The sequence below is a fragment of the Sciurus carolinensis genome, chromosome 6 (genome assembly GCF_902686445.1).
Source record: "Sciurus carolinensis chromosome 6, mSciCar1.2, whole genome shotgun sequence".
Classification (NCBI taxonomy): Eukaryota; Metazoa; Chordata; class Mammalia; order Rodentia; family Sciuridae; genus Sciurus; species Sciurus carolinensis.
Window position 1 is genome coordinate 149,065,885 of NC_062218.1, and position 12,672 is coordinate 149,078,556.

The 12,672-nt window shown below is 46.0% G+C and overlaps 1 protein-coding gene across 7 annotated transcripts in view; it reads right to left on the bottom strand.

Moving 5' to 3' along the window:
* Atp10b (ATPase phospholipid transporting 10B (putative)) overlaps positions 1 to 12,672 on the bottom strand; it is a 333,470-nt gene that overhangs the window by 39,457 nt on the left and 281,341 nt on the right. For all 7 annotated transcript variants that reach the window (XM_047556625.1, XM_047556626.1, XM_047556624.1 and 4 more), the window contains 2 exons: positions 3,559 to 3,750; positions 1,510 to 2,110 (listed from right to left, as the gene is read on the bottom strand). In XM_047556625.1, the coding sequence (XP_047412581.1) occupies positions 1,510 to 2,110; positions 3,559 to 3,750 (793 nt within the window). The remainder of the gene's footprint in view (positions 1 to 1,509; positions 2,111 to 3,558; positions 3,751 to 12,672) is intronic.

Here is a 12,672-nt window from a genome sequence, read left to right on the forward strand (position 1 = left end):
CAGATGTCACTCATCAATGGCAGCACTCTGAAGCTGAGCTTGGAAAAGACACCAGAATCTGCCTTTAGCAGTACTGGATTGATATCTCTAGAGGTCCTAAGTAGTAAACAGAACAGGTGCACCTCACCTAAACCTGCATACCATGCAAAACTAAATATTCTTTATAGTGACATAAACATAAAGAAGTCCAACAAAGCTCTGGTTTTCTCACGTTACTCTAAGGCTTTTTCTTATACGGTATAAAAATCCTTTCCAGTATTATTTTCTCATTGCTCAGGTGCCTTAAACCCATCTCATTTGTGCATTGTCTTACAATGTTTTATTTTCAAAGACACCAGTGCTTAAGATTAAACTCTTTTGTCTTCCATTTATGAGTCTTTGAGTTTCCCTTTTTGCTGAGGCTGCCAGGAAACTCATAGTCAAACTGAGTGTTCAAACACTGTATATATATATATATATTAAAACCAGAGTTGTTTTTTTCCCCTTTCAAAGTTTTTCTTCTCAGTTCTTACAGTAGCATTGTCTTTCATTGGAAGCATCTCTAATTCATTTTGCAGTCAGGTGAGGGACAAACATTTCCTAGGTAACTTGGATGGCTGCCGCCCAGGGGTAGAGTGCGCTGGCTCCCTCAATTCAGGAGCACTGAATTTGCTTGTCTGCCAGAGTCTGGGAATGAAGAGAACTAATTAGCTCCCTTCCCATTCTAAACACTAATCAATCCCCATGAACCTCTTGGCTGTGATCCACAGCTGATAATGCAGTAGGCGCAGGGCTGCCTGGGCAATTCTAAAGCTTGGCTGGAATCTACTATCCTGGGAGAATCATGGCCCATAACTGTCTTCTCCTTGTTAGCAATCAGGAAGCGGCTGCACACTAATTCATGCTGCTCCAAAATTGGACACTGATATGTAGGGACTTTGGAACATTTTTCTGGCTCAGTGCAAGTTTATGAAAATCCATCTGGGGGAGGTGGGGGAAAAGGATGATAAAGAGGGACGCTTGAGGTTTCCCACGGTGAACTGAGCCCAGTGCAGAGTTCTGGCAGCCCGAAAAGAGCATGCACTGGGATTCAGGGTACCTGGACCCCGGATTCAACGCTAGCTAACCGTATCATCTCTCCAAGTCACTTTTCTCCCTGGGTTGAGGTGACTGCTCTCCAAGGTGAAGAGCGAGGAGCACATTATATTCTAGGTTTGAATGGATTTTCTGATGTAAAAAAAAAAAAAAAAAAAAAAATTGCATGTGGATAATCCATGTGGAATGAGTTTGGGAAACTGGACAAGTTAAAGAGTCTTCTCTATTCCAAGACTGTATAGAGTCTTTCATACACTAATGAACAATGGTTCTCCAAATCGGAGTGATGTCAATGCAGTGTATTTCAAGGATCGTGGGGTCCTGTGTTCCAGTTGGGGTCTGCGGGACGAGGTGACACTATAACTCGAGCTGATTATGATCTGACACTGCTCCTCAGCACCCCCTGTCCCTGGAGCCCTAGAAGGCGGGACTCACCATGGGCTGGGTCTTCCAGCAGGTCCATGATGACCGAGTCTGCACCCTTGGTGTAGACGACGATCTCGCCGGTCAGTGGGTGCCTCACAACCACAGACATTCTCTTCCTGACCGAGTCGAAGCCCAGGGTGAAGAGGAGGTCAAAGGTGAGGCAGGTGCCCTGGGGCAGACGCACAGTCACCTGCTCAGGTGTCCGGGACACCAGCGTGAAGCTGTAGGCATGAGCAGCATGCACCAGGGCTGCCTCGTCAGGACTCTCCGCCTCGTAACAGAACTCGGGGCTGGCCAGGCTGAGAGTTGGGGCCCCTGGAGCCTCCTCCAAGGATGCCCCTGACTCGGACCCCAGGATGTCACCCTGGTCCCATGTGCTGCTCCTGTAGCCAACATCTGTGGAGCAGTCTCCAGTGCACACGGATGCATCGTCCTTTTCGTCCAAGTCTGTGGGGGGCATGTTAGCCCCTAAACTCTCCCCCAGGTCTGCGTCAGAGGGTGCAGTGGATGAGAACGACTGGCTGAGGCTCATTAGCTTCAATCTCTGGAAGAGCTGTTGAATCTTCTCCAGGGACGTCCCCAGAGCTTTGGTGGAGGGTGGGATGGTGACCTGTGGTCAGCAGGAAAGTTGAATGTTACATTTTAGAAATACTCCCAAGTTATCTCCTGCAGAACAGGAACACAATTTTGCATTAGGAGAACTATCTGGACCTTCTGAGATCAAGGGCAAGTCTCTTTTCTGTGGGCCTCAACTTACCCACCCATGAAATGAGGGAGCTCACATGTTTGTTTCTAGGGGATGACAGTGACCATTTTCCTTTGTCATTGCACTCTGATCATGACACAGGAAGGACAATGAGATGAAAGTCAGGCACTGGTGTATGAGTTCACATTCCCCAAACCTTAACCCTGATGGTATCTGCTTTATCTTTGCATGCAGTGTCTCATTTCATCTTCCTGGCAACTTTATGGGATACTATCAATATCTTGGTTTATGGATGAGGAAGCTGAGGCACTGAGGGGGTTCCATATATTGGCCATGACCACCCAGCATGAATGAGCTGGAACCCAGGATCTAGGTCTGCCTGACTCCAGAAATTGTGCTCTTGAGCGCTCTGCTAACTTGAGTTCCCTTATGAACTTGGAAACTGATAATTGGACCTATCTCTTCCTAAATGGCACTTCCTCCCTTCTCAAAAATAATTTCTCAGATAATGGTTTTTGACTCTCAAATCTCCCTGTAAACTTCTGATCATTTGTTGACTTTTTTGTGGCCAAAGTAACTTCTCAGGTAGGTTGGAATCTGGGCTTCTAAAGGCAGGCTGTGGTTTGGTGCCTGGGTGAATTGCCTTTCCTTGATTTTATAACTGCAAGTTATATCACCAAGTTATTATCATCAGCAACTCCCAAGGGAGCTTTAAGAGTTTGTGGATAACTAAAGACAAACCCACTTCAGTAAGTTTCAAAGTAGAACATTATATGAGTGACCATCATCTACATATTTCCATGGGGAGAACACCACTCAGTGTTAATTATGTTTTAATCCCTATATAAAAGCAGAGACCAGTATAACATGATATTAATAATCATTATGAAGTCATAATAGTTTTTCCATGTATTAACCCTACCCTTTCATTAAGTTAGTGAAGTTCTTAGACTTACCATTTCTTCACTTGTTAAATCCATAGGGCTTTGGGGTTGTAAGGATTAAATGATAATGCAGGTCAAGTGTTTCCTATGGGGCTGGCACAAAGCCAAGGGTTCAGTAAACACTGACTCTTAATATTTATCTTACAGGCAGATAAAAAAAAATTGAAAGTTGCAGAAAGAGCTCATATGTAACTTTTTCCATTTCATTTAAAATGAGGACACAGACTCAAAAAAGATAAGAGACCAGTTCAAAGTCTGACAGTGATGACATGGTAACTCTTGGCCAGGACCTAAGTGTCCTGTCTCTCTGATCAGGGCTTCTCTCCTTGCTTTCACCCACCCTATTCTTTCTTACCTTCCTACCTTCCCACCTTCCACCCCTCCACCGCAACCATCCTTAATCCTTACCCTCTGTCTGGGCTCAGTGGTTGTGGACACCATGACAGAGTTGCAGATGGTTAGGGCAAGGAAGAAGTCAGCAATGGAGGAAGTGGTGGAGTGGGAAGACTTGGCAGGTCTGGCATCCGACAAGGTCTCCAGCCACAGGGCAGCATCTCGGACTTTGGTCAGTAGGTTTTTATCTGGAGTCACATCTTTCTCCTGGAAGAGACAGGCTTGGGTGAGTCTTTGGAAGGAAGGCCCCCATTAGCAGACTTTTGGCATGCCTGGAGAAAAGGATGATGCAATCTTCACTGCAGTCTTGCATCTGGCCTGATCATTGCTGAGTTTTATTTGATCATTCCCTGTCAATCAACTCCCCATATCTACCAGCTACCAGGTCCTGGAAGTTCTTCCCTCCCAGTGTCTCACCATTTATTCGCCATTCCTGCTGTTTCCCACCATGCCCAGACTCTCCAGCCTGCCATCTTGGATTTCTGTACCATCCTCCAAGCCCGGGTTGTTGTCTCTCGCTTCTCTTCCTTTTGACCCTTCCTGTGTATGATTTTTGCAGTCCCTAAAACTTGATTTTCCTCATGACACTCAGAAAATCTTTAGACCTCCACTGTTAGCATGATCAATTCATATGGCATCTAGAGTCTTTTGAAGTTTGGATTTCTCCTTTATACTCCTACTACTTCTCAATGTGGACCCTCAGCTCAGTCTGGTGGTCTGTTTGCTGCATTCTACCTTCCTTCTGTGCTTCCGATAACATTTTGAAAAATCCTCTCCTATCCACCAAAATCCTACCTAGACTTCAATAACCAGGAGAAAGTCCCACCTGCCCATGAGGTTTTATCCAGTTTCCAGTGAGTTCTCTGTGTTCTGAACTGCAATAATGAGTTCCTAAAGTTGGAATGTTCACATATAACATGAATGAGGGAAGTGGACCAAGGTACAGATGAGGACATTTTAGGACGGTGGGAGGTACAGATCTGGCAAGTCATAACCTGTCTCCCTATCTGAAGTATGGTGGCTGCTTTGCCTGGTGGAATGTTCCCATGCTGATCCACTTTGCCAAATAGTCTGATGTTTTAGGATAAAGCAGAGATGATAAGTGACCTGTTTTTTTTCTTTTCTCTCTCTCTCTTTTTTTTTCTTTTTCTTTTTGTCTCTGGGCTGGATCTGACTCATGGGTTTCCAATTTTTAACATCTTTATAGAAGTTGCCGCTTAGTACCATCCCTTTGGCATTCATTACATATTGACCTATATCTTGTTTTGTTGACAGTTCATCCATCTCCCTCTTTCTTGCCTGGCTCCATTATTTACCTTCAGGATTTGATGCCATAACAGCATCACTGGGTGGTGAAGGGAGAGGGGACGTTGGGACAGCAGCAGCAGCAGTAATATCCAGCTTTGCCTCCCTCCAGGCCGCCATCTTGACCTGACCTATTTTAAATTCACCTTCTTCTGTCCATATTTAATCTCTCTAGAAGTTAGGTGACAGCCTCAAAGATAGAGACTGAGTTTTCCATGAGGTTGTATCTTCTAGAACTTTTAACTACAGGTTTCTTTGAAGCAGAAGCTCAACAAACCACCTGTTCTGAATAGTTCAATATGACAAATTCACTCTACAAAGGAGTTTCCACATAAAGCCATTTCTGTGTGTGTTCAGAGTTTACAGCTGAATCACAGTTTAGAAGAGGGTCAGTGTTTAAAAAGAATAGACTGAGGGAATCTTGACTGATGAGCTTTACAAGTAAGAACCAAAGTTGAGATTCAAAAAATATATATCCCAATGGGTAGAGAGTTCTCAGATGTCTTCTCTAACTGCAAATGCAGCGATTCCAGGAATCTCATTCTGTCCTTTCTGGGGCTGTTGGCACAGGTGACAGCCATGGGTGGAAACTGACATGCACACTGTACAGGAGTACAGCACACTCTTCAAGCGTCCCCTCCTCTCATTTGGGGTATGCTTAAGAATCAACCCTCGCACCCCAATTTATTCATATCAGAAGACAATATCCAGGAAATGCCAACGTACTGAAAGGACAAGTACTAGTAAAACTGCATCAGATCTGCGTTTCCTTCCATCGCCCCCTAAGCCAGCGTGAACCATCCACACTATTTTCCAAAAGCTTGCAAAGGGCACATGCATTATCCGCCCTCTCTGGCTTTGAGCACAGTCTTCATAACAGGAGCTCATGTTCCTGAAGCCCTCCCTACCTTCCCAATCAATGCCATTCACCTGACCTCATGGGACTGTTGCAGTTTCAGGCTGAGATCAAACTAACCTCAACTTCACTGAAATCCAAAGAGATGGGCTGACTTCCCCAATGTCACCCAGTGAGGCAGTATAAATCCACAATCAGAGCTGGGATCCCTGGATCTCAGCTAGTACAGGGCTTCCCCTTGCTGTGGTCCGTAGCTTGTCAGGGTTTGCTCCTCAGCAAACCAGATTCCTTTAGCCAGAGTCCTGGATGCCTCCGATGCCACTCACCAGTTCACCAACTCCCCCAAAACACTCTCAGCCCATTTCTCACGATAAGAGTATGAGCTCCTGTCCACTGTGTTTCTTATGTTCCAAGTATGTCCATGACCTCATTGTATCCCTACAGCCACAGCTGAGGGTCAGTATTCCCCAAATCTCTAAAATTCAGATGAGGAAAATGATGCCCAGAGAAGTTAAGTCCCTTATCCAAGGTCACACAGTAAGTGGGAGGGATTCCTTCAGCTGATTCCAGATGGCCTGACTCCAGAATTCCTTTTCTCGACCCCCAGACCAGGCACCAATAAGCCTGACCATGGATACCCAGAGGTGGGGAACAAGCTTGGGGACCCTCAAAGCCAGACCCTTAATGATGAAACTGAGTACAAAAGAGGGGGGAAATGAACTGCTTGAGATCATGTGTTGACTTAGGGTCAGAGCTAGGACAGTGCCGCTCCACGGGACTCTAGCCCCTTACAATGCACTACTTTGCTCCCAGGTTCCTATTTCCAAAGGGACACATTTAAAATGACTTGCCAGTCATTTATCCCATGCACATTTACCCTCAGTGTCACGGGGGCAGAGACTGTCTCTGGATGTGTCCTCAGTGCTTGGCAGAGTGAAAGCACTCAAAATGTTTGTTGAGCCTGGAGTGGTGGCACACACCTGTAATCCCAGCAGCTCGGGAGACTGTGGCAGGAGGATCGCAAGTTCAAAGCCAGCCTTGGCAACTTAGCGAGGCTCTGAGCAACTTAGCAAGACCCTGTCTCTAAATAAAATATATAGAAAGGGCTGGGGATGGGGCTCAGTGGTTAAGCACCCTGGTACCTCACCACTGATTAACTCTTTACAGCTCTTTGTTAAAACTATACTTTTTTTTTTTTTCATCCAGTCACATAAAAATGCATTTTAAAAAAGGTTCCTCTGAAGGGCCTGCTACACTCTGTCTTGGCAGCAGGCCCCGCCTGGAGGTGCCAGGAACAGACGTCCGTTAATCTTATCCAGTTACCACAGACCTGCCTCTGCAGGCCAGGCTCTTCATGGTCCCTCTGACCCCAGTCCCGTCGTTTCCTTGTGGTCCATTAACATTTAGGAACTTGTCATCTGGAGCACTTAGATAGAAGCAGAGGCTCTGCCCACCACTGGCTATTTGGCCAGTCCACTTCTCTGAAGGAAAAGAAATATAAATTCCTGGGAGGTCACCAGATATTCAAGATAGAGCTTTATGGCCACCAGGTCCTCAACTGGTTGGATTCCTTTCTATTGTAGGACACCTAAAACTCATGCCAACCCTCTTTGAAGGAGGTGATCTCGGAGCTCACACTCCAGGGTCCTATGATCATTAGATTGCCTTTATTGAGCATGAAGAGCGAAGTCAGGCCCTTTGCTAAATGCTTTCTTTTGCATTATTTAATCATCAAAGCAGTGCTGGTAAGGTTACTATCATTCTTCTCTTTTGATTAGGAGGCACATGGGGTTCACTGCAGTCAAGTAATCTGTCCAAGGTTGCAAAGTCATCAATAATTTGCTGGAACTTGAGTCTAGTTCCACCTGATGCCCAAGCCGGGACCCTTCCACACTTTGCCAGCTCTTCTCGCACATCAACTGGGGATCTTAGTAAAACACAGATCCTAATTCAGCGGGTCTGGAGCGGGGCCCGAGCACCCACATCTCTAACAGACTCCCCGTTGCGTTCACGCTGTTGCTCCAAGGACCACAGTTGGAGTAGGAGGGGTCTGTGCTGCAGCCACGCTGTTGGTTTCGCATCCTTTCTGGCTGGGATGTGTTCCTAAGTTGAAGGCTGAGAAGAGGAGGCCAAGCTCCGCTCTGCTAGTCTCCTCTCAGTTTTCATGACAACTCACCCGAGTTCAGATCGGTACTGTCACTGCCTGGGTGCAGCAGCCTGTGGCTATAGGAATCCACTGAGCTAGTGATGGAGATACACAGGACACCTGCACCCAGCTCTGGAAGGAAACCTTCTGCGGCACGGTTCCTCCTATGTCCCCACCTCCTCCGTCTCTTCTGCTGGACTTGGACCTTTCCTTCCAAAGAGCCCCCAAAGAGCTTGCGCAGATCGTCTCTTGGTAACACCCCGCGTTCCTTATGCCGTCCTTATTAGAAGCCCTCCTTTCTCTAGTTAGCTTTGATTTTTGTCTCAAAATCCAACTCAGGTGGAAAGCCTTCCCAGAAGCTTCCCTGATGTCCCCAGTGTAAGGAAGCTGTGCCTGAGTCCTCACAGCACATCTGCACCCATTGTCCCTCCACAGGGATCCACGTTCTGTCATCTCTGGTATTCTTCTTGCTTCCTCATTGGTTTAAAGGCTCCTGAAATCAGGGGCATATCCCCAGTAGTCTTTATATCCCCAGTATTTAGCATAGTATTTGCCACAGAGTGAATGTTTACTGAATGTTTGTTGATTGACTGATTGATCTAGTGAATGAAAGTCTATTCTAAAGAAATGTGGTCGCTGAGCATGCACAGACTTGGTGGAGGTGGGAATCAGGAGACCCTTCTTCTATGTGTGGTTGGCAAGTGTCTCAACTGGTACAACTTGGGAAAAATTTAAACAAAACACACATGCTTTCCAATTCAGCAATCATGCTCTAGGAATGAATACCGTAGAAAAATTCATATATGTGTATCAACACACAATGGTTCAACTATTGGACAAATTCCACCAGTCATTAAAAAAGAATCAGGCAGCGCTCTATGACTATCTACCTGTCTGCTTACCATAGTAAATATTCTTAAAGTTTCCTTAAGTTTAAAAAATAAGGGGCTGGGGAAATAGCTCAGTGGGTAGAGTGCTTGTCTTGCATGCACAAGGCCCTGGGTTCAATTCCTAGCACCAGAAAAACAAAAAAAAGAAAAAGAAAAAAAGAAAAGGCCAAGTCCTGAACTAGCTATGATATGCTTCCTAACCCAGATTAAGGATGAGCTTATATACGTCATACTTGCGCACTTCTGTACAGGAGACTTCTCTGGGAAGGACATGCAGAAAACTGATAACGGTTGTCTCAGGGTGGTGGGGACAGAGGAGGAGGCACCCTGACTTACCCCATTTGACCTTTGATTGTCTTTTTTTGTTGTTTTTTTTTGTGATGACTGAAGATTAAACCCAGGGCCTTAGGCATGGTAGGTAAGTACTCTACCACTGAGCTACACCACCAGCCCTGACTCCCTTTTAATATACGTAACCATATGGTTGTGTTAATGTCATGGACAGACTTGCTTTGTTGTTGCTGGAGAGCTGGAGGCTAAAATCTCGTCTGGGGAAGTGATGTTTTGGCCCTGGCCTGACATTTAGTTTGGATAAAGAAATGGGCAAGTCCTATGTCAGTAAACGTGCATTCAAGTGGCAACCAGATTGCTGGGTCAACTTTTCCCAATGATACAAGCCCAAGGAAGCCTGCGGCGGCCAAGCAAGAAGAAGGTTCTCCAGATCTTGCCAGACCCCACCTCTTGCCAACAGTGTTACGGGGGCTATTTGGGGCCCTGGGGGCAAGGGAGGCACCGCTGAGACGGGCTGACCCGTTCCTGCCCTGTGTGGACCCATCAGTCCAGGACCCCTGCTGAACCTTACAGAGGGAGTGTGGGCAGGTGGGCCGCCCGCCGATCTGGAGCGGACTGGGGTGCTGCAGGATCTTTTCCAAAGAAGGACAGAGGGCCAAGATTAAGGAAAAGAGGCAGAGAGCCACGGACGGACGCCTCCTTTTCCCCGTCTACTGCATTCTCCTGGAAGGGTAGGGGGCATGCCGCAGGAGGAAGCTGCGCTGGAGTCTGGAGGGGCCTAGCTGAGCCCCTGCGAATGCCTTGGCCAGGAGGATTTTCTTTGGTCTAGAAAACATTCAGCAAGTGGCCCTTGTAAGCAAGGACTCTGCTGAAATCTTGGCTGCTTACAGACCAAGGGGGGAAAAAAAAAGGCATTTCCTTTTCCATCTGCCAGGATTGTTAAACATTGGCTCAGCACTCACCATTTTCCTAGGTATATTACCCACCTTACAGATTTTATAGCAGGCAATTAGGAGATAATCACTGATACTTCCTTTTTTTTTTTTTTTTTTTTTTTGTAGTAAAAGAAACCCCCCCAGCTCTAGTTGTTGTCCTTACTGTTGACTCTCATTTTATTTTTGGTTTATAGCAAAGGACCAGGGAAACCAATGACAGGCTTCTTGAGAAGGTGGAAGAAAGCACAGCCCAGACCTGGTACGCTGGGGGCTTCAGAGGCAAGTTCTGATTCAGCGCACGGAAGGAAGGTAAAGGACAGGTGGTTCAGAGCGATTATCAGAACAGACAGGACGCCAGATGGCAGGTGGAGCAAGGGACCAAAGGCAGGTGGGAAAGGAGCAGGCTCGGAGCCCGGCCACAAATGGGCAGCCTGGCACCCAGAGAGCTAGCAGGGGCTGCTACCGAAGTCTCGAGGAACTCCTGCAGCAATGTGACTGCAGCCAGAGAAATTTCACATGTCAGCATGAGAGCCCTTTAAGGCATGAATCACCCACTTCCCCCAAGGTCTCCCAAGCTGTTTGAGGGGCCTATACAGGGAGTCACGTGAAAACTTATTTCCTGGTAGGGCAATGGTCTGCTTAGAGAGGCCACACTCTTGACTGCCCACTAGAATCATCAGAAATGAGACTATGAATGTTCCTGTCCCACTCTGGGCCAGATATACCAGACTCTCAGGGGAGAGAGCTCAATCATTGTGTTCTATGAAAATTCTACATTTCCCTCTGTGAGGTCAGATATGCAAATATTTGTCCAAGGCAGACGGCTTCCCTGTGGAAAGACCATTTAAAATGTCGACTAGAAGATGAAAACAACAACAACAACAACAAACTATCCAAAAAACAAAACATCTATTGGTTATCATTCTGTCTAAAACATAGGATCTCCCTGGGTGTTGTGGCACAGGCCTGTCATCTCAGGGACTCAGGAGGCTGAAATGGGAGGATTGCAAGTTCAAGGCCAACCTCAGTAACCTAGTGAGGCCCTAAGCAACATAGCAGGACCCTGTCTCAAAATTTAAAAAATGGACTGAGAATGTAGCTCAGTGGTAAAGTGCTCCTGGGCTCGATTCCCTGTAGTTGGGGAAAAATAATCCTCAAAATAAACTCATGAACCAGAACAAGTGCCTGTATTTTAATGATGAGAAGATTGAAGCTTCCAGTTTAGCAAGTTGACAGAGATAGAGAGCTAACTCATGGTGGAGCTGAGATGGAAACCTGGGGTGTTGGACTCCAAATGTGCCTGATTCTTCACTAGAAGGGATCCCGCAAGTTAGCATGGACATTACATGGATTCTTAGAAAAGCCTGGTAAGAGTTGTAAATATATTCAGGTGACAAAAAGGGGATATAAATAGGTTTAAGAGGTTGTTTAAGGTGATACAACAAACCAGAAGTAGAGCTAAAAGCAGAACCTGCCTTTTCTGATGGTTAGTCTGGACCCTCCCAGACAGCTACCCATGGTGTGAGTCTACTGTCAGCTCCAGACTACAGCCAAGCAACCTGACTAGCAACAGTATTCTCAGCTGGTCATAAAGAGAACGTGTCACCATCTCACCTGCTCATGCAACAAGTTGCACCTTAGTTCATGCAACAACTTCCTCATTGCTCCTGAATGAACTTAGGACTTGACCTTGAAATGTGCTAGCCAAGGTAGAATGGCGACTTTCATGATCTGGAAAGGTGGTGTGTGGGTCAGTATGTCCCTCCGGTTGGCCATCAGCTATGGACTCTGCATCAGATTCATTCTGCCTGGTTTGGGCTGCTGTGATTTGTGGGCTGAACAAGGAGAAGTGAATTGGTGTGTACACCCACACCAAGAATAAAACAAAAACAAAAACTTCCTTTTTCTCCTGAGTTCCTCGGGGGAAGGAGACATTCATTCTCAGGTGCATGAGATGCCTGGGGTATCTATACCAGGAAGGTGCCCAAAGACACATACAATCTATGTCGAATGAGAATCCACTAAGTTCATTTAAAAAACCATTTAGGTGAATTGTTGGGGAAGAGCATTCCATTCGGAGGTGGCAGAATTCAAGAAGAGAACAATTGGATGATGCATGTGTCCTGTTGCCACATCATTTGGGAAGATCAAAAAGGAAGCGAGCAGAACCCCAAGCCTTCCCAAGGGCTTCTCTGCTTACTTTGCTTCTCCTGCATGCTTAGAGGACCATGTGTTTTAACACACTGTTCTTGTCAACCTTTCAAAATTGCTCTTCAGTCCATGACAATAATGCAAGAGCATTAACTCAACTTTACTCACCCAAAGTTAGAGGAGTGACCCTGAATACAGACTTATGTATTTCTTTGTCACAGTTAGGAAACAGAGTCCCGGGTTATGAAAACTAGATAGCAATAGGGAAATTGCTTTTTATACGTTAGGCAAAAAAATGGCATTTCCAATTGGTATGTATATGTTTGCCAAAAATGTTTTATATATATATATATATGCATACGTGCGTGTGTGTGTGTGTGTGTATCATGGGAAAAATGAGACTGGAAGGACATTGGCCAAAAGCATATAAAATCTAATTTTCTAATAATGGGATAAGAGCACTCTAGGGTCCATCTGTTAGTCTGTGTCTTCTTAAAGATAGCTGGGCTTCTGCAGAAGATTCCAGAAGACATGTTTTCATGTTCCCCGGAGAAA